Here is a 27,703-nt window from a genome sequence, read left to right as displayed (position 1 = left end):
GTAGATGTGTTGGAAAGGGGATTATTAGTAGTGGCAGATATGCAATTACCACTCACAATAATACCACTAACACAATATAGGGCTCAGAATAGGTCTTAGAAAATTATTCCCATGCTCAACCCTTGGTAGATTGGCTGCGAGCAGGCAGGCTTAACTTTAGACAGGTATGTAAAGTGTTTAAAAACACCAATTCAGTAAATAAGACACAACACTCAAAAAACCAACACCAATGTATACAAATGGGAAATATTTTTATCTTTAAAATGACACCAAAACGAAAATACACCGCAGGGAACCAAAGATAATAATCTTTAAGGATTAAATACTTTCCAATGCTTAGAAACGAATACTGCCACTTTTGGACATTTGGTTGCCTCTGATGGGGACCTATTCACACTTAACAACTTTTCTGGAGGGTTTCCCATGAGATGTGCAGCCTCCTCCAGCACACTGGATTCAGCGAGGAACTCCTTCCTAAAGTTCCTCTTGCAGGTCCAAAATGTCCAATACACAATCGAAGATTCTGGAATCTCCAAGGTGGTCCTTTAGAGTTTGGGGCTTCAGTTCCCACAATCAACTTGGACAATACTCTTAGAAATCCACTGGTAGTACTCCAGGCTGAGGATTCGTTGTGGCGATGGTCCAGGTGAGCTCTATTAACCTGTAGCTTGCAGGGAATCCACTCTTTAGTCATTTTGAAACAGGTTTGATCCACAGGGCTGTCGTTTCAGATTGTGCAGCAGGCACAGTCAGAGTGCAGGGCCTGGTTGGTTGACTCAAACTTCAGTGTGGACTATTCTTTTTTTTTTTTTTTTTTTTTTTTTTTTTTTTTTTTTGAAACCGTTTATTGCAATCTCAAATATATACAGGTATGGGCCTACAACCTTCCGGCCGGCCGCTAAAGTGACGAGAACAAATGAGAAACATACAATGAGGCACTTAGCTTTGTATAGACACTAAGGCAGGAGGTATCAACAACGCATGCCATATGGCTCAGAGCCCGCAATACGGTTTCATTTTCTACAACACAACAACATAAATAAACACACACCCGCAAGGCAACCCACGATCAAGAATGACAGCACGTGCTCCTCAAATGGGGGACCCCAAACCATCCACTGAAAACCCCCAAGAGGGGAAGGGAAACAAGTCCAGGACTGGGGGAACACTATGCTTGGAGCTAGGGAAGGGAGACAACTAAGGGGATGGAGCTGGTGAGGCGGGAGGCAACAACGGCGGCTCGCAGATATCCCCGCGGAAGGCGTTCCAGGGGCCCCATATCTTCACCCATGCACCAGGCTTACCCCGCGCCACATACACCACCTTTTCTCGGAACATGCACCAATCCATGTGTTCTTTCCAGGCCGACACCGCCGGGGACCTCTGGGATCCCCACAGCTGTGCAACGTCCCGCTTAGCCACCATATAGCCCAGAGTCACCCATCGCGTCTGCGGAACTGAGTAATCGGTCGGTTCCCACACATTCAGCAGACATCTCCTCGCCTCAGGCAACAGCGCGACATGCGTAACCGCTCGCAGGACCTCATGCACACCACGCCAGAATCGCTCCACCCTCGGGCATTCCCACAAAATGTGTAGAAAGGTCGCTGAGGCACCACATCCACGCTTACACAGTCCGTCCTCGGCATAGCCCATACGCAGAAGCCTTGGCCCCGTCATGTACACCCGGTGGAGTATCTTAAGCTGGACGAAACGAAGGCGAGCCGGGATGGCCACCTCCTTCGGAGAGGCCACCGCGGAAATCCAGTCCTCGTCGTCCAACTCCAGCCCATCGGCAACCCAGGCCTCGCGGAGGCCAGTCAGTAAGCCCGAGCGATCATTTATCAATTTCTTGTAAATGAGGGAGATCGTGCTGTCCGGAACATGGCCATCTAGCACTCGATCCTCCAGGGGGGAGGACTCCGGGATGGAGGCCACGTCTGGGAAAACGGAGCCCAGTGCGTGACGGACCTGCAGGTACCGAAAGTATTCACTGCCCCGCAGCTGAAACTCCGCCTGCAACGTCTCAAAAGTTTTAAATCCTCCCCTCGTCCAGAGATCCCCCACTGTACTGATGCCTATAGTGTCCCACTGCGCAAAGCCCTTTGAGGTCCACAGAGAGCCCAACCTCTCGGACGCATACAGCGGTGACGCCCGGGTCAAACGGTCCTTCCAGCCCATAGCTGCACTAGCCGCGTGCCATACTCGCACCATCACACGCGTGGGTCCCGTCAAGCGGGAATCGGGCACACTAGCGTAGAGCGCTCGATTGTAGTCGCCACCGGGCAGGAGCATCTTGTCCATTTCAAATGCCGGGTTTAGGGCGGGCCCATAGAGGCCGTGATTAATTGCAGCTAACTGGGAGGCCCAGTAATACCGTTTAATATCCGGGAGGGCAATCCCTCCGTCGTACCACGGGAGCGTCAACTTTGTCAGGGCTATACGCGGCCTCCCGTCCCAGAACAGGCGGCGCTGCAGACCCTCCACCTCACGGAAGTAGCGCGCTGGGACCAGGTCCATGGTGTTCTGGAGAGCGTACAGGAAGCGCGGCAGTGACATCATCTTGAACAAAGCCGCCCGGCCGAGCGGCGAAAGTGGCAAGCGCCTCCAGCGCGCGACATCCCCCTTCAAACGCTGGAGGGGGGAAAGCAAATTTCGCTCGTAGCGGGCCACTGGGTCAAGCGTAATGTAGACACCCAAGTATCGAAATCCCTCCGAGGCAATCTGGATCGGACAGCCCCGCGGGAGGACAGGAGCCTCCCCGGAAAGCACATAGACACAGGATTTGGCCCAGTTGATGACAAGGCCTGAGTTACGGCCAAATGAGTGCAGAACATCAACCAGGACAATCAGTGATTTACGCGGGGAGGCTAAATACAAAAGGATATCGTCTGCATAGAGAGACACGCGGTCCTCATACTCGGGGGTCCAACGGAGACCTCGGATAGAAGGGTGCCACCGCAGCCACTCCGCCAGAGGTTCCAAGGCCAGTGCGAACAGGAGCGGCGACAGGGGGCATCCCTGTCGCGTGCCCCGTCCCAGCACGAATGGGGCCGAGACTCGACCATTCACCACCACCTGCGCAAGTGGGTCCGAGTACAACAATTTGACCCAGCTGACGAAACCCGGCCCGAAGCCGAACTTCGCCAGCATCGCCCAGATGTACGGCCACTCGAGTGTGTCGAACGCCATAGTGGCGTCCAAAGACGCCAAGATGGCCGGCTCCCGCACGAACGGAACACGCGCTAGCACGCCGTGCAGGCGTCGTAGATTAAGAGCCGTATTGCGATGGGGAATAAAGCCGGACTGGTCTTGGTGGACCAGGTCGCCCACCACACCGACCAGCCGGTTGGCGAGCACCTTGGCGAGGATTTTAGGCTCCGCATTCAAGAGCGAGATAGGCCGATAGGATGTGACTCGGTCTCGAGGCCTCCCCTCCTTGTGGATAACCACGATGGTAGCCAGACGCTGGTCCGGCGGGAGGGAGCCCCGCGAGTGGGCCGCAAGAAACATCGCGCGGAGGTGGGGTGCCAGTACATCCGGTCGCAGCTTGTATAACTCGATAGGAATGCCGTTCGGGCCCATGGCCTTGCCAGAAGCGACCGAGCGGATGGCGAGGGCGATTTCGTCCGAGGTGGGGGCGGCATCCAGCAACTCCCTGTCCTCCACAGAAAGGGAGGGGAGCGCGATGTCACGCAGCAGGGCATGGGAATCCTCCTCCGAGCAGGTAGAAACCGGGGAATATACCTCGCGGAAATAATCCGCGAAGCAAGAAACAATGCCTTCCGGCTCAGTGACACGCACGCCATCCGCCCTCTCAATCAACGGGACCACACGACTCGCTCTCTCCTTCTTATCCAACCACGCAATCAACTTGCCCGCCTTATCACCCACATCATACAATCGCCCCTGTTGCTCTCTGCTGAGGCCCCTGGCCGCCTCCGTGACGAGGGCCCTATAGGCCGCCTGCTTGAGGTGCAGAACGTGCAGCGCAGCGTCAGTCACCCCACTCCCCAAATCACCCTCCAATTCAGTAATTTCAGCCTCCACCCGGGTCACCTCCTCCTGTGCGCGCCTCCGGGCATGGGAAATAAGGGAGAGGGCCTCCCCTCTCAGCACTGTCTTGAAAGCCTCCCAAAGGGAGATAGCCGACAGGACTGACCCCACATTCTCCTCGAAATACCGTTGCAAGGATTTAATCAAGTCAGCGCGAATAGTGGGGTCGTGCAGGTACCAAGCGTTGATCGGGGCTACCCTGCCCTCCCCCCTCGGGAAGACATCAAAGTGCAACAGGAGCGGGGAGTGATCTGAAATGCCCCTCGCCAAATGGCGCACCTCCCCCACCCTCCCGGCATAGGCCGCAGGGACAAGGATATGATCAAGCCGCGAAAGGCTACCATAGTGTGGACTATTCTTAAGGTTCAAGCAGCAGATCTGAGAGGCACTGCCTCTCTCATACTTATTCAGTGTTCTCTGGGGTAAAGCAGGAGGGCACTCCTGTCCAGTGAGGAGGTGCAGGGTAACACCCCGGAGCCTGACCACTTCTCCAAAGAGTCAAAATGATATCTCAAAAAGCACTATTTCTCCAAAACTCAATACGTCAGAATTTTCAGCAGGGAGAGAACAGCTGGCTAAAAACACCTCGAGGATGGCTATTATCCATACTCTCCCCTTGCATCATCTCATTCCTTCCTTAAGCCTAGCATCTGGCTAGGTTCAAAGGGGAGAGTTGTAAATGACTGTCTCTCCCGATCTCCTTCCATTGAAGGATATTGTTAATTACCCCCCCCGCTCTGTGTAGCAGACGCCTGCCCTCCCAAAAGAGCTGGCTAACCCCAGAGGCTCTTTATCACCTCATCAAAGGAGCCTGGCTAATCCACTTAACTCTGACCAATCAGGACAGACCACAGGAAGGCTGAATTTTTGCTTATAAACAGTCGTAACTTCTTGTCTGTACATTTTAGGAGAACTTTAACAATACCGTAATGTTGGATTTATCTATACCGTTTTATGAAGGCCTTAAATTACATTTTTATGATTCTCTTAGTGAGCATTATTAGTTAATAACTTCTTGCCATGTTAACTCATGTGGCAGAGGATTTGCATTGGGAAAAATGACTTGGGCCATTTTCTCCCCAACACCAGGACTAATAACATTTTATAGGAACCATGCCTATATCTACTGCCCCCCCCTTCCCCGCCCTCAGAACACCTAGGGAGATTGTAGGGGTTCTGAATGTGTAAAACTATTGCACATCCTCCCTCCACAGTGCTCCTAGCACAAATATCTATTTTGTGAAGCACTTTATCACAATGTGAGGAGTGAAATGTGCATTTCACTTAACCCAGAGCATATAAAGCTCATTTTATAAGCGTTCTCATTATAACTACCTGGCCCCCACCATGGGGAAACCTAGAGGTGACCCTGGGGATACCTAAAATGCCATAACATTGTAGTGTATCCATTTGTAAGTGCCCCAAACACCAAAGTAGAGTTTGGCACAATTTGCATTTTAAAAGCAGTCCAGCAACACAGGGATGCTTTTAAACACAGGGCTGCAGGCCTTCAACTGCCATGCTCTACTATATACTAGGGACTGAAAGGTAGCTTCAATCCCCCTGCCCTATTATGTACGCGGGCCTTATAGGTGAGGTTATGCCAATCACAGGGCCACCCTAACCCCTAGAGTATGTGCTTGTTTTCACTGTATTCTGAATCTTTCAGTATAGCAACGGCCCTGGGCCTGGTTAGGCAGCGACCAGTGTCAGTCTGTTACACCAGTCAGCAAAAAGTTGGGGGGGGGGCGGGGCACAGAATGACTTTGCAACAATTTTTTATATAGTTTTGTATGAAATTGAATTATGTGGACCGTCTGATGTGCCTTTGGGTTAAATCGTATTAGCTGTGGTTTGTAGTCATTCGGTAGATCTGGAAATGAGAACCGCTTCACTTAAGATTAGTAATGCACATTTTACCTCCACAGGCCAATGAATTTCTTCGAAATGTTTTTGAGCTAGGACCACCAGTGATGCTTGATGCTGCAACTTTAAAAACCATGAAAATCCCGCGTTTTGAAAGGGTATGTTTTTTTAGCTATTTTACTCTTATAATAGTTTAAATGAATTTGTACTCATTTAAACTCCTACCTCTGTCTGTATTGGTGTTCATTCCTTTTATCCGCCATAGTTTACGATCAGATTGTAATGGGTAATTTGCTTATCTTTTGCACTTCGGATCTCTATTTAACAGCCTAAATGATTAGATATTCAACATTTTAGAAGTGGAAAAAATATTGTTCTGAAAATCTGGGAATTAAACTTGCTATTTTAAATGTGAAGAATTTTCAAACTACACTTAAATTAACGATCTATTTTCCTGTAAACTCTCAAAAGCGTCCCCATGGAGTAACCTACCTGAGTAAGAAACCATGAAATAAAACTCCCCTAACCGACTTCTCTAATCACATCAGTATAGAAATTGCATGAGGTGGCGCTGTCTTTATTGCATCCTATAAGACGAGATCACGCATTGTCTGTCTCCTTAACTTTGTGTCAGAAAATAAGCAGTTAATAACTACAATGTTTGGGAATTTAGCAAATTCTGGTGGCCGAATATGCACTTGGCTTAACTTTAAGGTATGTGCAGTTATGTAACGACTCAGGATAGTTTGCCCTCAGATGTACCCTCCAAACTGGGTGAGATGCATATCAATCTAGATATTTTATTACATTTGCTCCACTGGAATGGGTACGCCAACTTTATCTTCGAGCTTGAGTTGTGATATTTAGTAAATCTGACTTATTCTGAACTCCTATAGTTCGTGTAATAACTCACGTAGGGACATGTTTGGGTGTGTTAAAGACAATAAGATGTCTGCAAATATCGTAATTTTGTAAGTCTGTGACAATCTTGGCTTGCCATTGTTGAGTTAGAGCCCAGTGATTCTCAAAGTATGTCCCGGCGGCCACTTGCGACCCGCTTGACCTTTAAAAGAACCCCCCACCCCCTTTTTACCCAGCAAGTAAAGAGCACGGACTGCTCTTTACTTGCTGATCACTAATAGAAAAAAATGTTAAACAGGCAAGCATTATTTGCAAGTTAACTGGCGTTATGAAGTAACGAAGTTGGTGTCCTGCACCACTTAACTTTAACACCTTTATTTTTAGAGACCTCTTGCAACAAATGCGTAAAAATAGTCTTGCGTTTCTTCAAAATCCAAAAAAGTGTATTTCATTAACATGCAGAAGTGTTTACCATAACACTGCATTGAGAAGTTTTTTTTGAGTGATAGTTTTGAAACCTGAATTTAGAAACATTCATGCTTCCCCACTCTAACAATGCCAATAGTGAACTAAGAAGACAAGCTTGGGTTTTGACTCATAGGCAGCAGGGCCAAGTCAAAAGTAATAAATAGAACAAAAGGGATGCCGATGCTGCACTGAATTTAAGGGGACATTTTGTCAAATGAATAGATTAAATCAAATCCATTTTAACCATTTATTGGCTGTTATTAATCAAAAAATATATTTATGCAAATTTTTAATTTTTTGCACGGTAGTATTTAGAACATTTCAACAATATCAGTGAAAATTAAGACAAACATTAAGAAACATTTCAAATATTTACATAACATTACATAGACACATCCGTAACATCACACCACTAGCATACCTCAGACATTCAGACAATGAAGCAACATAAATTTGATACTTCTATATACACAATAAGTCCATAAGTGAGAAGCATTTGCAATCTTTCTAAAGCATATATTTTTATATCTGTTTTGACAGTTTTTTTAAAACTGAAGGCGAAGACAAGTCAACGTGGGTCAACGCGTTTCGAATCCCTTCACCGGGGATTCTCATCAGGACCAATACTATCTAGGAGGAGGAAGAAGAACACTAAGTTGGACCAACAACCCTTTAGTCATAACCAATTCAAGGCCGCTATTTTCCAATGGTGAACCTTACCTCAAATTTGACGAAGAAAATGCTCTAATTGGATGGTAGAAGGACTTTACAACCGGGATCTGAAACCATTAGAGTGACAAAGCAGTTTTTTAGACAAAGATTTTGAAAACAGAGTGGAGCAAAGAAAAAGCGCTTCTAACCCTGTGTATGGTCACTGGACACTGTATTGTACTTACTGTCAGATGTGTGTGTAATCATCTAAACACGTCTTGGGCCCCTTATTTTAATCAGGGTAATGTAGAAACACTTGAGTACGAAGTCAAGGGTCGAGGAACAATCAGCGGCCGAAATCTGAATGTAAATTAAAAGTCGGCATTAGACAATTGAAGTGCGTATCTCTTTTGGATATTCTCACACGCGCAATCGTGTAGTCTGCATAGTTTCTAAATTGCAAAATACCTGGTAATTCGCATTAGACCCGCGTCCTTGGAGCCGACGTGAACCGTGCACCTGGATAGGTGATTGAAATCGGAGGTTGCGGCCATTTTAACCTCACCGCGAGACTGACTAAAACGGGGCGGTACTGGAGGGAATTCTGGGACGTGTAGTCTTTTCTCGTGAATATCCCGTGAATGTACGAGACCCCGAATATATCAAACTTCTCGAAATCGGGACCAGTTATGAAGACGGTGCACGTAATGTGAACGGCGCCGAATTCAGCTGTATTAATGGCTTTAGACACAATGTTGGTTTTTTTATCCGTCAATAAAACTTTATTGCACTAGAGTGCGCTCAACTTTGTGATGTTACAAATTCACATGAGTGTTCCTTTTGGGATGGTCTATATGCACGTTTGCAGTCTTTTGACAGCGTCTAGCCAGGGGTGAATTATATTCTTATCCCAATGTGGCCCGTATTTTCAAGACAATTGATTTGAAGGTTTTTCGTCAAAGGAAGCTTAATTGGTGGACGGTACGCATAGCTTAGTGATGGTCCAGATTCAAATGAGCATTACTCTTAAGGTGGACTCCTCGGACATTTGCAGTGTCTAGCCAGGGGTGAGTCGTATTCGTTGCCCAATGGGGCCCGTATTCCATACGACAGTGGGTACGTCATCACATACCCTCATGTGTAAAATGGAGCGTTTTGGACTACCACAATCAGAATGTGTGCAGGAATATTTACAAGTTAAAAATCTCGGACAGCTCATTTAATCCTACAACTGATGTGTTAAACTTGATGATGAGCATCGCCTCTCTCTTCACAAGTTTAGCATCGAGGTCGCCTCCTCGGTCATCCTGTGTGACTTTTGAGATCACAGTCCATCTCACATCTCTTTCTGTATGGTTATTGAGATGCCAATGATTCACCAATGGAGCGTTAATCACCTTCTTGCGTATCCTCGATTTGTGTTGCTGTATTCTTGTCCTTACTTCTTGATTTGTTTTCCCGATGTAAAGTTTGTCGCAAGGACAAAGTATCCCATATACAACAAATTTTGTTTTACAATTTGAAAAACAATTCTGTTTCCAATGCACATCCCTATGAGTGAAATGGTTTCCTTCGATTGTGGAGTCACAACAGACACATGTCCCACATTTGTGATGCCCCTGTATCGGGGGTAAGTTCAAAAGGCTTCTTATGTCCGGACTCTTTGTTTTGGGTAATGCAGCTCGGACTAGCTGGTTGGCAATACTTTTGTCCTTTTTAAACGCAAATAGCGGGATCTCTTTAAGTGAGGCGTCAAGATTTTTAATGAGATGCCAATTTTGAGATATGGTCTTCTTGAGCCAATTTGCGGTGGGACTATAGGTCGATACACATACAATCCTGTTGGTTTTTGCTTTATCCTTTCTTTCCAACAATACATCTCGTGGGGTCCACCATGCTCGTTTGATGGCTTTCTTTAATAGTTTTTTTGGATACCCTCTGGATAGTAGGTTATTTTTCAAATTGTCAGCATGATATAGGTATTCGTCTTTAAAGGTGCAATTTCGGCGAATTCGTAAAAATTGGCCGTATGGCAGGTTATCTCTTAGACTTCTTGGATGGTTACTCGAATAGTGCAGGGCCTTGTTCCTATCAGTTTTTTTCTTGTACAGTGTCGTGACCAAACAACCATTGTTGGGATAGATCTCCACGTCTAAAAAGGAAATCTTACATTTGGAAAAATTCAGACTGAATTTTATGTCTGGTGTTCTGTTATTAAGCCAATTAACAAACTCTTGGAGTTGTCTTTCATCCCCTGTCCACGTTAGGAAAACATCATCGATGTATCGGACCCAATTTGTGATATAGATTGTAAACGGGTTGTTATTATAGACAAATTGGCCCTTATATTTAGACATGAAGAGCACTGCCAACTCTGGGGCAAAAGGACACCCCATCGCAACTCCTTTGGTTTGCAGAAAAAAATCTTCCTTGAAACAAAAATAATTGTTCTTGAGGGCAAATGTGGCTAGTTCCATGATAAAATTCGTCGGAACTTTTTCTGGTTTTGGTCTACTGTTCAAAAATGACTCCAAGACTGCCAAACCCTCGTCTTGAGGAATCTCAGTATAGAGCGAGGTGACATCCAAAGTTGCAAGGATGTGTACATTTTCATCAAATTCCATTAGGTTTAGTTTAGTCAGGAAGTCTGTTGTATCTTGTATGTAAGACTTAACATCCTTCATAAAAGGTTTGAGGAAAAAATCGACGAACTTTGAAATTGACTCGTTCAATGACTCGCAGCCCGAGACTATCGGGCGACCCAGAGGACTCCTTTGGTCTTTATGAACTTTTGGGAGGACATAAAAAATTGGGATCCGAGGATTTTTATTCCTTAGAAACTCATACTCCTTTTTGCCAAGGAACCCTTGGTCGAAACCTTTTTGTAAGATGTTGAAGAGTTTTCCTTGCAGTTCAGTAGTGGGATCTTTACTTAATTTGCGATAGCAGTGCACGTTGGAGAGTTGTCTCATGACTTCTGTTGTATATCGCTCGGTGGCCCAGATGACGATTGAACCACCTTTGTCGGCCTGTTTAATTACTATCGACGGGTCGTTCTTAAGTGAGACCAACGCTTCTTTCTGTGCTTTTGTAATATTGGGTCTGACGAATCTCTTCCTTTTGTTTTCTGTTTCAGCGATAGCTGAGAGCACCACTTTCTCAAAGAGTAACACTTCTTTAGGTGTTTTAGCCGAAGGGGGGCAAAAAGTGGATTTTTTCCTCAAGCCCGTTGTTTCACTGCTCTGTTCTGCAGGATTGTCCGAAAAAAACGTGATTAGGCGTATCTTGCGGCAAAATTCAATAAATTCCGTCTTCGATAGAACAAAATTTGTTGGTTTGGACGGCACGAATGATAGACCTTTTTCCAATACTCCCAGTTCATCCTGTGACAATATTTTGTCTGAAAGATTGAAAATCGGTGAGGTGGTCTGTATCTGAGGTTCCCGTAGAGGCGAGGCCATTTGTGTGTTTAATTCTTGTAGTTCTGGCGCCTCGTGGACATTTCCCACGGCTGGTTGGTAAATCTTGCTCTGCCTCGTTGTCTCTGTCGGCCCCGTCCTAAAAAAGACGGTTGTTGGTAGTTTGGTTGGTAATTCTGTTGGAAATTGCCTCGTCTATTAGGTTCGCCTCTTGTGGTAGTATTTTCCGTGTCACTCCCACTTGAAGATGACGTGGTGTCAGAAAAAGTAATGAACTTTTGCCTAGATCTCCCTTGGAAATCCGATAGGAATCTGCGTGAGTCCGGTCTAGTGTAGAAATCCAGTTGTAAATACGGGTAGACTTTTTCCAGTGAGAAGGACTTCCTATCTTTTTCAAACTGGGTGCTTTTTTGGTTGATTGAAAAGTCCTTAAACTCCAGAATGTCCTTATCAACTTTGTCAAGCAGTGCCTTAGCGTCCGAAATCAGTTGGTTAGATTTTATCTCGTTCTCAAGGATAGCAATTTCCTCCAATTGCTGTTTCGAAAGTCTTTGTGCTGTTTCTACAGTCAAAACCATAAGGTCTCTGCTACACTTTGTTTCGATCTGACTGTAGCCTTTTTTATAGATCGGATCCTCCGTAAAAATTACCGGGACGTTCCGTATTTGAAGGCCGCCTGGGATAGTTCCAGCCCGTAGATGTTCAACTAGAAAATGCCCGTGTAGGTCAGTCCTAATTTGTTTTTTCTTTAATCTGATCAATTTGTCAGATTCGTTGTTGATTTTAGCTGTTGTGCTCAATGCAGCAGCAGAAAATGATGGGGGGTCATTGATCAACTTCTGTATGTGTTCCTCGCTATATGCAAATGTGTCACTGGAGGACATGTTAAAATAAAACCAAGAAGAAAAAAGAAAAACGAATAACTAAACAGAGTGAAGAAGGATATAGAAGGACTCAAGAAAGCCTATTTAAGAATGTCTCAGCCGAGACCAACCGTGACACCTAAAAAGCTGCAAACAATTGCTGCTAATTTTGCGTGAAAACACCTTCACAACCAATAAGACTGAGTTAATGTCCAAAAAACCTCGCGGGTATGCACCCGCCAGACAACTAGCAAGACAAGCTTGGGTTTTGACTCATAGGCAGCAGGGCCAAGTCAAAAGTAATAAATAGAACAAAAGGGATGCCGATGCTGCACTGAATTTAAGGGGAAATTTTGTCAAATGAATAGATTAAATCAAATCCATTTTAACCATTTATTGGCTGTTATTAATCAAAAAATATATTTATGCAAATTTTTAATTTTTTGCACGGTAGTATTTAGAACATTTCAACAATATCAGTGAAAATTAAGACAAACATTAAGAAACATTTCAAATATTTACATAACATTACATAGACACATCCGTAACATCACACCACTAGCATACCTCAGACATTCAGACAATGAAGCAACATAAATTTGATACTTCTATATACACAATAAGTCCATAAGTGAGAAGCATTTGCAATCTTTCTAAAGCATATATTTTTATATCTGTTTTGGCAGTTTTTTTAAAACTGAAGGCGAAGACAAGTCAACGTGGGTCAACGCGTTTCGAATCCCTTCACCGGGGATTCTCATCAGGACCAATACTATCTAGGAGGAGGAAGAAGAACACTAAGTTGGACCAACAACCCTTTAGTCATAACCAATTCAAGGCCGCTATTTTCCAATGGTGAACCTTACCTCAAATTTGACGAAGAAAATGCTCTAATTGGATGGTAGAAGGACTTTACAACCGGGATCTGAAACCATTAGAGTGACAAAGCAGTTTTTTAGACAAAGAAGCGTTGGTCTCACTTAAGAACGACCCGTCGATAGTAATTAAACAGGCCGACAAAGGTGGTTCAATCGTCATCTGGGCCACCGAGCGATATACAACAGAAGTCATGAGACAACTCTCCAACGTGCACTGCTATCGCAAATTAAGTAAAGATCCCACTACTGAACTGCAAGGAAAACTCTTCAACATCTTACAAAAAGGTTTCGACCAAGGGTTCCTTGGCAAAAAGGAGTATGAGTTTCTAAGGAATAAAAATCCTCGGATCCCAATTTTTTATGTCCTCCCAAAAGTTCATAAAGACCAAAGGAGTCCTCCGGGTCGCCCGATAGTCTCGGGCTGCGAGTCATTGAACGAGTCAATTTCAAAGTTCGTCGATTTTTTCCTCAAACCTTTTATGAAGGATGTTAAGTCTTACATACAAGATACAACAGACTTCCTGACTAAACTAAACCTAATGGAATTTGATGAAAATGTACACATCCTTGCAACTTTGGATGTCACCTCGCTCTATACTGAGATTCCTCAAGACGAGGGTTTGGCAGTCTTGGAGTCATTTTTGAACAGTAGACCAAAACCAGAAAAAGTTCCGACGAATTTTATCATGGAACTAGCCACATTTGCCCTCAAGAACAATTATTTTTGTTTCAAGGAAGATTTTTTTCTGCAAACCAAAGGAGTTGCGATGGGGTGTCCTTTTGCCCCAGAGTTGGCAGTGCTCTTCATGTCTAAATATGAGGACCAATTTGTCTATAATAACAACCCGTTTACAATCTATATCACAAATTGGGTCCGATACATCGATGATGTTTTCCTAACGTGGACAGGGGATGAAAGACAACTCCAAGAGTTTGTTAATTGGCTTAATAACAGAACACCAGACATAAAATTCAGTCTGAATTTTTCCAAATGTAAGATTTCCTTTTTAGACGTGGAGATCTATCCCAACAATGGTTGTTTGGTCACGACACTGTACAAGAAAAAAACTGATAGGAACAAGGCCCTGCACTATTCGAGTAACCATCCAAGAAGTCTAAGAGATAACCTGCCATACGGCCAATTTTTACGAATTCGCCGAAATTGCACCTTTAAAGACGAATACCTATATCATGCTGACAATTTGAAAAATAACCTACTATCCAGAGGGTATCCAAAAAAACTATTAAAGAAAGCCATCAAACGAGCATGGTGGACCCCACGAGATGTATTGTTGGAAAGAAAGGATAAAGCAAAAACCAACAGGATTGTATGTGTATCGACCTATAGTCCCACCGCAAATTGGCTCAAGAAGACCATATCTCAAAATTGGCATCTCATTAAAAATCTTGACGCCTCACTTAAAGAGATCCCGCTATTTGCGTTTAAAAAGGACAAAAGTATTGCCAACCAGCTAGTCCGAGCTGCATTACCCAAAACAAAGAGTCCGGACATAAGAAGCCTTTTGAACTTACCCCCGATACAGGGGCATCACAAATGTGGGACATGTGTCTGTTGTGACTCCACAATCGAAGGAAACCATTTCACTCATAGGGATGTGCATTGGAAACATAATTGTTTTTCAAATTGTAAAACAAAATTTGTTGTATATGGGATACTTTGTCCTTGCGACAAACTTTACATCGGGAAAACAAATCAAGAAGTAAGGACAAGAATACAGCAACACAAATCGAGGATACGCAAGAAGGTGATTAACGCTCCATTGGTGAATCATTGGCATCTCAATAACCATACAGAAAGAGATGTGAGATGGACTGTGATCTCAAAAGTCACACAGGATGACCGAGGAGGCGACCTCGATGCTAAACTTGTGAAGAGAGAGGCGATGCTCATCATCAAGTTTAACACATCAGTTGTAGGATTAAATGAGCTGTCCGAGATTTTTAACTTGTAAATATTCCTGCACACATTCTGATTGTGGTAGTCCAAAACGCTCCATTTTACACATGAGGGTATGTGATGACGTACCCACTGTCGTATGGAATACGGGCCCCATTGGGCAACGAATAAGACTCACCCCTGGCTAGACACTGCAAATGTCCGAGGAGTCCACCTTAAGAGTAATGCTCATTTGAATCTGGACCATCACTAAGCTATGCGTACCGTCCACCAATTAAGCTTCCTTTGACGAAAAACCTTCAAATCAATTGTCTTGAAAATACGGGCCACATTGGGATAAGAATATAATTCACCCCTGGCTAGACGCTGTCAAAAGACTGCAAACGTGCATATAGACCATCCCAAAAGGAACACTCATGTGAATTTGTAACATCACAAAGTTGAGCGCACTCTAGTGCAATAAAGTTTTATTGACGGATAAAAAACCAACATTTTTGTGTCTAAAGCCATTAATACAGCTGAATTCGGCGCCGTTCACATTACGTGCACCGTCTTCATAACTGGTCCCGATTTCGAGAAGTTTGATATATTCGGGGTCTCGTACATTCACGGGATATTCACGAGAAAAGACTACACGTCCCAGAATTCCCTCCAGTACCGCCCCGTTTTAGTCAGTCTCGCGGTGAGGTTAAAATGGCCGCAACCTCCGATTTCAATCACCTATCCAGGTGCACGGTTCACGTCGGCTCCAAGGACGCGGGTCTAATGCGAATTACCAGGTATTTTGCAATTTAGAAACTATGCAGACTACACGATTGCGCGTGTGAGAATATCCAAAAGAGATACGCACTTCAATTGTCTAATGCCGACTTTTAATTTACATTCAGATTTCGGCCGCTGATTGTTCCTCGACCCTTGACTTCGTACTCAAGTGTTTCTACATTACCCTGATTAAAATAAGGGGCCCAAGACGTGTTTAGATGATTACACACACATCTGACAGTAAGTACAATACAGTGTCCAGTGACCATACACAGGGTTAGAAGCGCTTTTTCTTTGCTCCACTCTGTTTTCAAAATCTTTGTCTAAAAAACTGCTTTGTCACTCTAATGGTTTCAGATCCCGGTTGTAAAGTCCTTCTACCATCCAATTAGAGCATTTTCTTCGTCAAATTTGAGGTAAGGTTCACCATTGGAAAATAGCGGCCTTGAATTGGTTATGACTAAAGGGTTGTTGGTCCAACTTAGTGTTCTTCTTCCTCCTCCTAGATAGTATTGGTCCTGATGAGAATCCCCGGTGAAGGGATTCGAAACGCGTTGACCCACGTTGACTTGTCTTCGCCTTCAGTTTTAAAAAAACTGCCAAAACAGATATAAAAATATATGCTTTAGAAAGATTGCAAATGCTTCTCACTTATGGACTTATTGTGTATATAGAAGTATCAAATTTATGTTGCTTCATTGTCTGAATGTCTGAGGTATGCTAGTGGTGTGATGTTACGGATGTGTCTATGTAATGTTATGTAAATATTTGAAATGTTTCTTAATGTTTGTCTTAATTTTCACTGATATTGTTGAAATGTTCTAAATACTACCGTGCAAAAAATTAAAAATTTGCATAAATATATTTTTTGATTAATAACAGCCAATAAATGGTTAAAATGGATTTGATTTAATCTATTCATTTGACAAAATTTCCCCTTAAATTCAGTGCAGCATCGGCATCCCTTTTGTTCTATTTAATAGTGAACTAAGGCAAGTCAGTCGTCATATACACCTTTTAGGTGGTCTAGGTTGCTAATATATGTGGACAACATAATCAAACATAAGAGGTGGTTTTGTGCAGTGCACAATCTGATATGTATTTTGAGGTCCTCTCATATGCCATAATAAAGAACAAGGAGGCAGTGAAAAATTTGACTATGATCATAGTTTGGTCAAGGGGAAAGCCCCTTGATTGATCGCAGGTTTTCTGGTATCGCATTGTGCATTTCAGCCACTAGATGTACCTGCTTTGCTTCCCCTACGACCACCCTACACCATGCTTGACCCTCCTGGACCCCGTACGGACACCCAGCTGGCTCAGTGGGGCCACAGACCATACTTTGTGACGATCTGGGTGGTGTGCCATCAAGTGATCCTGCCTTCTTGTCAAGATATTTGTGAATATTTTTCAGTGAGTTTAAGCTAATTGGATTGTATGTTTTTCAAGATTACAGAAAGTTTGACTTCACTTATAGTAGTTGCAACCATCATACCAGCTGCCATATTGGGCTTTTGATAGCAGTCTCATTATTTAAGGATAGAATAAGTTTTAGGGTTTTCCCAGTACATAGCCTAGGAATTCATGAAATTGTTGGAGCTGGTCCTTTTCATTCTTATATGGCACACCCATTCACCCTTAAATCGTCTTAAGAAAATATACTTGTCTAATATACATGTCATTTTCCAGTAGGATACCATCTTTTTTGGCCTCAAACTGTATTTAAGTTAGCCGTGCTCATGTGTATTCATTCAGCTGTAGTGTGATAGATACCTGGTACCGGAGTATCGTCCCTTTCCCCCAAGGATTTGGTCTTCTATTTTCCCCATTCCTAAGTCTCAAGACGCCTGTCGGCACATCCCTTTTCGTTGTAGAGTGTATTCCCATATGCCATTATGTTGAACAGATTATATGCTACATTTTAGAATCTGTTTGAATGTGTCTCGATAAAGAATTACGGAGCCTTGAATTACCCCATTAAGAGCCATTTTTCTGTACTTTAAGCAAGTGCTTGTTCGAGAAAATCCTCCCTTCTACTTCCACCATGTCCCATTTGAAGCGTTTTTCTTGGATGTAGCCTTATTCCCTCAGCTCGCTCACATTAGGTGAATGGTACTAATTTTACCCCTAGCATTCTCATACGGTTATGACCCCCCACTTGGTTCCATGCAACCTCTCTCCTTTGGCTCCTTATCCCATCTCAGACCAGAACATTAATCTTATCAAATTTGGATATCCGAGAAATGCTCCCATGTCTGCGGTGTCCGACGTAGAACAATCTTTAAGACAAGTGCTGTTGTGCAGTACATGTGAAGAGACAAATGAATCTCTAGATGTCCTTTCTAGGCGAGTCTCGACTCTATCCTCCCGCCATCCCAACCACACCTAATTTGGGATGCTCGCAGTCAGAGTAGGAAGCTGGTCTCTCCTGTGCTATGTCTTAATTACCTCTCCTCCAGTTACATCTGGCTGAAACAAATGAGAAAATAATTTCAAAAAAATGTAAAGCCTGGGGGAGGGGTGCGGGGGGGGGGGTCATTTCTCCACATCACTTACAAATATAGATTCTAGCTCCCTTGATGCACAGGAAACACCCATTTATCCAGTTTTAGAAGTTGTCCATGCATGGATTGTCTGGATTACCAAGTCTGTATAGAGTTGTCTTCGTACATTTGGTGGTTTGTCTGTTACTGCTTCAGGAGCTGAGCCAGAACCTTATGTAGAGTTTGAAAGGAAGGCAGAGGTGACCTAGAATACACTGAAAGACAGCAGTCAATTAGGATGACAGGAGTGGATGCATTTTTGGTTTAGTGGAAGTAACAGGGTGGATTCAAGCCAGTTCAGATCCAGAAACGCCACCCCAGGTTTCAGCCTTTTCACTAGAACTTCATGGTTCACAATATAGTGTGCCGTGGAAATCTAAGAGTATTAGGGATATTTCCAGCTATGGGGTAGGACTTTGCACTATTGCCCTGAACCGAATAGCCATCCCTTGAAGGTCTGCACCGTCACTGGTTGTGCTGAAGATCCATTTCCTTGCGTTCTTGAAGTGGTTTTGTAACTGCCCTTTCAGTGATGGTCCTCAGATAGGGAAGGTTGTGGAGTGGCTAGTAGTTTGCAAGAACGATGTTTGTGCTGCTGATTTTTGTTTCGAGTAAACGTGTGATTTGTTGAAGGCTCATGGCCCCTCCTTGTAGAGATGTATATCAAGGTTCTGTAGTAGGGGCCATCGATCCCAGCAGCTAAGACACCTTACTCACTGTCGTCGATGGAGCGGTCATAAGAGCCTTAGCCTTCCGAAGGAGTGATAACCTGTCTCTCCTCCGAAGGAGACACGCTTGCTGACAGCGTATTGATGGAGGCCCCCAAGTACTGTATGCACTGGACCGGAGTCGGGACAGACTTGGACATGTTGACGTGCAACCCCAGCTTGTTCAAGAGAACGCACGTCTTCTGGAAGTGCGCTTGTGCTTCCGAGAAGAAGGCCTTGATCAACCAATCGTCCAGGTACGGGTAGACAAACACCTTGTTCCTCCGCAGGTGTGCAGCTACCACTGCCATGCACTTCGAGAAGATCATGGGCGCAGACTTTAGCCCAAATGGCAGTACTGTGTATTGATAATGATTGGCGCCGACTTGGAATCGCAGGAACTTCCTGTGCTTCTGTGCAATGGGCACATGGAAGTACGCATCCTGTAGGTCTATGGCACAGAGCCAGTCTCCTCGTTGCAGCTGAGGGTAAATCTGGTGCAACGATAGCATGCGGAATTTCTCTCTGCGAATCCATTTGTTTGCTTGCCGCAAATCCAGAATGGGCCTGAACTCGTTCTTGTCCTTCTTGCGAACCAGGAAGAACCGAGAGTACAGGCCTCTTCCCCTTTGAGACAGAGGTACGTCTTCCACCGCCTTTTTCCTCAACAGGATGTCTGCCTCCGCCTGGAGCTCTCGCAGTTGATACTGCGAGCTTACCGGCGGAATCGCTGGAGGTGGGCTGATGAACCGAAGACTATCCATTGCAAACAATATTCAGCACCCACTTGTCCGGAGTAATTTTTCTCCACTCTGCCAGAAAAGATTGAACCCTTCCCCCCACTGGAGTGGGTAACGGTTGCAGGGGAAGTAATCGCCCAGGGCCGAGACCCAGTCGGGCCCTTGGTCGCTGTAGCGGACTGCTGGCCTCCTCTACCCTTCTGGCGCTTCTGGAAGGGTTTCCGGAACTGCTGTTGCTGTTGCTGTCCCGAGGCCTGCCCACGCCCTCTGCCTGCAGCCCCGAACCGTCTCTGGAACGGGCGCTTTTTCTTCTCAGGCTTCTCTAACCCGACAGCCGTCAGGGTCTCTGCCTCCGTCTTCATTCGGGCCATTTCGTCGTCCGCATGCTGGCCGAACAGGGTTTCCCCCGAGAAAGGCAGGTTGGCCACTCTTTGTTGTGCCTCCGATTTGAGTGAGGTAAGGCGAAGCCAAGCGTGACGCCGTTGGTTGATGCCATGACAATATCCATGTGCCGCTAACAGACACATCCGCCGCCGCGCTGATAATCTGATTTGACACCAGCATCCTCTCACGCAAAGTCTCTAGAAAGTCCTCCTTGTCGCGAGGCAGCAGCTCCGCGTACTGCTGGAGAGACTCCTATAGGGCACGGTCGTAGCGCCCCAACAGAGCCCCGGCCCTTGCCGCCTTCATGGTGGTAGAAGCCGTCCCACAGACCTTTCTGCCCGCCGAGTCTAGCCAACGGCTATCCTTATCAGGCGGCACTGTCGAGGAAGGAGTGGTAGCATGCTGCTTCCTTGCCGCCGTCACAATGACCGAGTCCGGTTTCGGGTCCATCCTCAAAGGTCGGGTCCGATTCCGGCGCCTGATACTTCTTCAGGAGCCTTGAGGGGGCTGGCTTCGTCACCGCCAGAGTGAGGAACAATTCCGTAGCGGGCTCCACCAATACCGGCACTAGTGGCAGCAGGGGGCGAGGCAGGTGCTTCTTGTGCAGCGTCTCAAAGATCACGGACGTCGTAGGTGTTGGCACCGTCACCCTGATCCCTAGCTTGGCCGCACCCCTCAGTAGCATCTCCTGGAAGGAGACTACATCGTCGACAGGTGATACTCCCGTCCCTGGCGAGTCCGACAGCGTCGGCGAGTAGTCCCTGGCCGACGATTGGGTGCGGGATCTGGCTCCGCGCCTCCTGCGGCGTCACCCAGATGTCGATGACAACCGTCCACGGCTCCGTGATCTTCCGCGGGAGCGCGATCTGGTTGGCTTCGGCCGCTCAGCCGGCCTCGCAGGCGACGGTGGCGTAACCTGGTGCCGCGGCCTCGGAGTTCTCTTCGGCGGCGGATACCTAGGCAACGACACCGACCGTGGCGGGGCCACAGGTGAGCCCGACGGTGTGTGAGGCGGAATGGTATGAGGAGGAGGAGGAGGCATAGGAGGTGTATACACCACTGAGTACACCGAGCCCGGTGACTCCATTCTCTTCCTTTGTGACCCCGAGGGACTACCGGCGTCAGGACTCCTCCTGCGCTGCCTCGGTGTCGATGAACGGCGAACGCCTCCTCGACGGCGAACGCCTCCTCGACGGCGAACGCCTCCGACAGGTCCTAGACGTCGGGGATCCCCTCAACGGTGACCTTCTCCTCTTTGCCGACGGCGACCTCGCCGGCGAGCGCCTACGCCGGGATTGGTCTCGACACTGATGACTCGACGGAGAAGTCGACGGCGATGATGTTGACGGCGGACTGCTCAGTTCCCTCGACGGCGAGCGTCAACGCCGTTTCTCCCCAGAGCCCTGGGGAGACCGTGAACAGACTGTAGCCATCCCCCTCGACGCCGTAGTCGACGCAATCGACGGAGAATAGGGACGTTTGCTGGGCTTCCTGCCCCTGGGGAGCACCCCAGGAGCCTCAGCATGGGCAGAACCAGCCCGGCCTGACACCTTGTTCCCTCAGCCTTCTGTCCTCCAGGCCTTGGAGCCTGATCTTCATCCTTTCTCTCAGGGTCCTGGCTGAGAAAGATTGGCAAATGTCACACTCCTCTGGAACATGGGACTGGGAAGGCAGACGATGCACACCCTGTGTGGGTCCGACTTGGCCTTCTTTCTCTCGCACTCTGGGCACTTGTCAAACAAGCCAGGCATGCTGACAACACAGAGCACACACAAGAAGGAAGGCAACAAGGTACTTAATAAGCCCTTGAAAAGTGAACAAATCCAAATAAACCCTTGAAAAGAGCTCAATGCTCCAGGGTCCTGCTAGCAGGAGCCGGAAAAAAGAACTGAAAGTAAAAGGGACCTTCTGTGCATTCTGGGATACTTGAAAAGTTCTGGAAAGTTTTCTTAAAGGCACAGTATCCTGTTCTGAGCCACATAATGGCAGCCTATGGGGCTTGTCTGTCCATTCCTCCCTCTCTATCATTTCAGAGGCTTTTGCTGGTAGAGGCAGGTTTTTCTCTGTGGAAAAAGCTGGGCAGGCAGTGCTGTTGGTGGATGTTGGTGGAATTTTCTAGTTTAAGTACTGGACAGTGTAGCCTGTGGATATAGGCTGCATTATCTGTCTTTGAATCCTCTCTTAAGTATAGATGCAGGTCTGCATGGCTTGACAACTTAAGAGATTATTTTTATTGCTCCGGGGTCCACGCACATGGGCGGGACTATTCACTAGATTATGACTATAACAGAGATACCCCTACTACAGAACTGGAGTTACAGAAAAGAAATTACCTTCTCTCCCAGGGGATACTCATCAATAGTCAAAAGCACTGAGTAGTCCAGCTCACGTGCAGGGACTGCAGAGCTTTAACAAAAAATGTGTGTAGTTTACTTTTTTCAAATATTCACACATGTATAAATATGCAGCCTAAATATTAATATTTGGCTGAAATATGCCAACATTGTATTGGATTTTTTCATTTGAAATACTTAAACATATAAAATAACATATTCATGACACAGAAAATGTACCTTTAACTTTTTTTGAAGATAGCCTTTATTTTCAAAGAAAAAAGGCATGGGGATAGTGGGCAGATTAGCCTAGAAGGAAGCATATAGAATACTCAGTAAAAACTGGCGCCATGCCTTTAAGACCTCCAGGCTCCCATCATGCCCCACAGGTGACAGGCCAGTTCTTTTTTCTGACTCATTATGTGAGGATCCTAGGGCGTTGAACTCGTCCGTTAGTGGTTTTTGTCACTAATAGTTTTTTTCACTTGAGTTTTCTTGACTTCACTCGACCTTAAGTACTATAGTACTATTTTCATAATTATTTTCTGACTTTCAAGATATATTTCCTTTCAGAATGCCAACCTTATTTAATAAGTGCCCTTCCTGTGGGAAAAAGATGGCAGGCAGATCCGCACTTGGTCTGTATTGTGTGCCTACAATCTACACAGACCTGATAAGTGCTACTATTGTCAGCAGCTTTCCAAACTAACCCTTCGGGAAAGGGAGAAGATCAAGCTGCATGCCATGCAGGAGAGAGGAAAGGAGTCAACAAGTGGCCTTGAAGGACATCCTTCTAGAGAGCCCTCCTCTCAAGTAAGGTCAGAGCACAAGAAAAAGGGTGAAAAAAGAAGACACCAGTCAAATTCGCAGTAGAGGGAAAGATCGACGTCAAATACCCTTATGCTCACCTTCAGCGTTGAAGTCTCCTGTGCCCCAGTTGACGTCGAGGCCTCCTTTGCCATCTAGGCGAACGACTTCAGGTACGAAGTATAAATCCAGGGTTGCTTCAGACTCCCATCGGCTGATGTCGACACCTCCTCGTAGACGGTGCAAGTCCAGCTCGCCTACAACGGCGGGTGTTGGGCGCTCAATGTCGAAATCCCATCGTCTACAGGAGAGCTCGCCATCTGAGTTCTGTGCCAACCTCTAACACCACCGAAGTAGAGGGCACCTCATACAACGACGTCTAAACTGGCGCCGAAGATCTCGACGCTGGTAAGACTGAACAAGGTCGACGTCAAGAAGGTTGACATAGAGGGGGTCTCTGTCAAGAATGGTGCAAAGGACCCCCTGACGTTGTAGAAGGTCACCTTAGTTGATAAGGTCACCTGTGAGATCGCCATCGAGGAGGTCGATGTCTAGGAGGTAGATGTCGAGACCTACATCCATCCACAGGTCTCCAACTGCCAAGAGGCTGAGGTCAGATAGGTCTCCAGCACAGATGTCGAGAGGTCCTTCGACGTCTAGGGAAATCAAGGTTCTGACGTCTAGGAGTGCTTCATCTTCCCCTGAACTCTGGATTGTACAGATCACGCCGGAAGACTCCAGCTCCAGAACATCCTACTAACATCTCCACAAGATGGTTGGGAAACATAAAGAACTGGAAAAGGATAAAGATCGGCTTGGACACAGAATACTCTTCTTCTCTTTTTCCTGCTAGACAAGAGGCATGCCACGCCTCAGGTCATCAGTCTCGGACACAGATCACAGTCTCCTGGGAGTCGGTCTACAAGATCTCGACACTGCTCTCCTAGAGAACGAAGACGCAGGTCACCTTCATGGTCCTCTGACTCCAGACCCTTGAAGCCTGACTTTTCAGCGACCCGATCTACTTCACTGACTAGGGAATCACCAGTAGATATCGTGATTTAATGAGGTCTTGTGTAGAGGAGCTACAAAGCTCAACATTGAAATGCCTTCTGCACCTTCAACATCTGGTTTTTGAGATGCTACATCACAGGTGCTCCTCTAGACCTTTACTCCCTCTGGTACCTGGGTTGTAAGAACCGGCTGTCCACACCTTTCTAACGCCGGCGTCAGTGGTAGCAGCACCATCATGGATAGGAAAGAAATACATAGGTCACAGAACAGGACCTGCTATTTCTTAGGTCTGACTGTCAGCGGCCAGAAGAGTTCACACTGGGGCATTCTATTCTGCTGTTCCCCCTGATAAGGACAGCAAAGCCATGGACTCCATTGGCAAGAGAATGTGCAACACATCTGCTTACATGAAGGTGGCCAGCGCTTCAGCGTTGTTGGGCCGCCATGACCACTCTTTGGGATTCTATCACGATTCGCAGAGAAGTTACCAAAAGAAGACTGACATGATTTTCAAGAAATCCTACATGGAGGGCTTTTGGTTAATCCAGTTATAAGCGCGGCATCAGATGCCTCAACTTGCTGCCCATGGTTATTCTCATGGAATCTGCGCTCGTCTATCCTCTTGGCTAGGATTTACGGGTTTGAAACCAGAGGCCCAGCACATGATTCTCAACCTTCCCTTCAACGGAACCTCACTCTTTGGCTCTCATGCTGACAAGATGTCATGAATGAAATCCAACTGGACACCTTGAAGGCTGTGGACACCTTGAAGGCTGTGGGGTTAGAGAAAAGATTCCGATGTTGCTACTGACCGTATGATCATCGCCAATATCAGCAGAGGGTTCAAACCCCTCATTGGTCATTGCAGCAACATCCGGTGAAATCTCGCTATCAGCGACGACCCGGAAGAGGAGGCTCAAGACAAGCAACCCCTGTAGCTAAGCAGGCTAAGCAGTGAGTGCTTGCTTCCCCCAACTCAGTTACCAAATCTGGGGGGGGGGGAGGGGAGTATAAGTTTTCACTTGGACAAGTGAACCAAAATAACGCAGGACAGATGGGTACTCAATATTGTGAGGAATGGGTACTTAATCAGATTCAAGTCAACTCCACCGTCTGTACCTCCGAGAAACACAGTACATCGCACAAGTTCGAGGCATGTGGGCTGCTGAATTCATATCTGTGCATAGATCGCCGCCTAGTGTTGGGTCCGGATGTTTGCACGTTGTTGTCCTGGAAGAGTCTTCGAAGTATCCTGGGATAGGTTACTCCTCCCCTGGACTACAGTGCGCATGGGCATCCTCTCCATCCTCAGATTGTTTTTTTCCGCCATTGGGTTCGGATGTGCTATCTTGACTCAAGTTAGGAAAATCTTTTTTCAGGCCAAAAGGCCTTTAGTTCGCGTCGGTACTGTTCTCGATCGGTATCGATAGTATTTTTGTTAGTTTACTAACTTCCAGAACAAACTTTCGCATCTTACCCGACCGTCGATTCGACATCAACGAGACTCGAGGCGCAGCAAGCGGCACCGGCCCCGGCCGACATCTTCAACGCCGAGACCGAAGATGTCGAAGAAGTGGAGAACCTACCCTCCAGTCCCGTTTCCGAACATGACTCCGGATCGGAAGACGTCGACGAAACACTCTTTCGCAGAGATGAAGACGACACCGAGGTAGGAGACTACAATGAGGCCTTAGGGGCCGAAGAGAGTAGCTCCGGTGACGAGCAAGGCCTACCCGTTCAGACTGAAGAAAGCCCAGTGCAACAGTCTATGGCTCCGGTCGAGGGATCGCCTTCGGGCCTTACCCAAGACCTATCCCGCAGTTCTTCGGCCCCGCCCTCGGGCCCTGCCTCGGACATTCAGCGGCAGCCATTAATGCCCAAAACGGCTGGTTTCCCTTCTTCAAAACCGAAACCGAAAGCTGTATTGGTTCAATTGAAACCGAAACCGAAAGTGGCGCTGGTCGGATCGAGGCCCTCCACACCTTCGACGCCAGCAAAACACATCGGCACCGAGCGCACCAAACGAGACTTCTGTGCCGAACTCGAAGCGGCCGACGTCGGAGTCGACATAAGGAAGAAGGCCTTCGGTACCACCAAACCTGCTCGGCTCCCGGCACCGACGCAATCGACTCCGACCCCAAAGGTCAAACAGCCTGCTGCGTCTCACACCGCTTCCACGGCGACACCAAAGCCACACTCATCGAAGAAGTCGACGGCCATTCCCGCCCCTCGACTCGATGACCCACCGGCGCCGAAAAAATCCACGACCGCCTCAACAGAACCGGTCGGTGCAAAAGACTCGAGGGCGCTCCAGACGCGACCCATTGCTGCGCAAAGCACCAAAAAGAAAATGGTCCTCCAGGACACGTCGGGCTCCGAACCAATTAAAGCTCCAGCAGCCTCTTCGACACCAGCCATCATTACTTTTGGCCTGCCACCATCCACGGCCCCGAAAATGTTCCAAATCAGGACACGGGTGACCCATACCACAATCACGCCTGCCGAACGCTCTGCGGAGACGTCTCCATCGCATCTAATCGACGCCGACACCGGCAGGATGATTATCCACAAACGGAAAATAACTTCGGAGCCGGCTTTGGACTCCTTCAGGATTCCACTTAAAAGAAAGCTGCCTGTGGCTACAGAACCAGTTCTTTACGAACCTTTCCACTCACCCTACCAGGATCCACAATCCTTCTCTCCCACACACTCCGACACGGATGCGTTGGTGGACTACATGGGTGACCAAGTCCCCTACCCCGGAGACATGGACCCTGACGGCCAACAGGACCCTGATCAAACTTGGGATGACCCTGTGGACCCAGGTGCACCTATGGATGCACAAGACCCGCAACTCTATGGAGCAAAAACATCTCCCACAGAGGACACGGCAGCGTTCAACGCTCTAATTGAACGTGCTGCGGCCAATCATGGGGTGCAACTTCACTCGGACACCGTCGAGGACGACTTTCTTATGGATACTTTTGCATCCTCAGAAAGGAATATAAAAACTCTACCCATGTTGAAGGGTGTCCTCAAACCAGCAAAGGACATCTTCAAGGAACCCACCAGGGCAAGAGTGATAAACCCCAGGATCGACAAAAAATACAGATCAGCGCCTGGGGACCCTACTTACATCAGAGGCCAATTACCTCTGGATTCCATTGTCGTTGCGAATGCTCGCAAGAGGGCACACTCCCAAACAGGTGACGCTCCTCCCCCGGACAAAGAGTCCAAGGTGTTAGAGACCTCTGGCAAACGGGTTGCCGCCCAGGCAGCCAACATATGGCGCATTGCCAATACTCAAGCACTCCTCGCTCGCTACGATAGAGCGCACTACGACACATTAGAGCAACTAATCCAACATCTCCCTGACCAATTCAGAGAAGGTGCAGAGATCCTCATCAGGGAGGGACAGCTCCTCACAAACGCA

General features: G+C 46.8%; 1 protein-coding gene across 1 annotated transcript in view; it reads left to right on the top strand.

Moving 5' to 3' along the window:
- IFRD1 (interferon related developmental regulator 1) overlaps positions 1-27,703 on the top strand; it is a 138,546-nt gene that overhangs the window by 100,238 nt on the left and 10,605 nt on the right. Inside the window, exon 11 of the mRNA XM_085653182.1 lies at positions 5,985-6,080. Within this exon, the coding sequence (XP_085509308.1) occupies positions 5,985-6,080 (96 nt within the window). The remainder of the gene's footprint in view (positions 1-5,984; positions 6,081-27,703) is intronic.

The sequence above is a fragment of the Triturus cristatus genome, chromosome 4_1, assembly GCF_964204655.1.
Source record: "Triturus cristatus chromosome 4_1, aTriCri1.1, whole genome shotgun sequence".
Taxonomy (NCBI): domain Eukaryota; kingdom Metazoa; phylum Chordata; class Amphibia; order Caudata; family Salamandridae; genus Triturus; species Triturus cristatus.
This window is presented reverse-complemented; position numbering and strand designations above follow the sequence as displayed.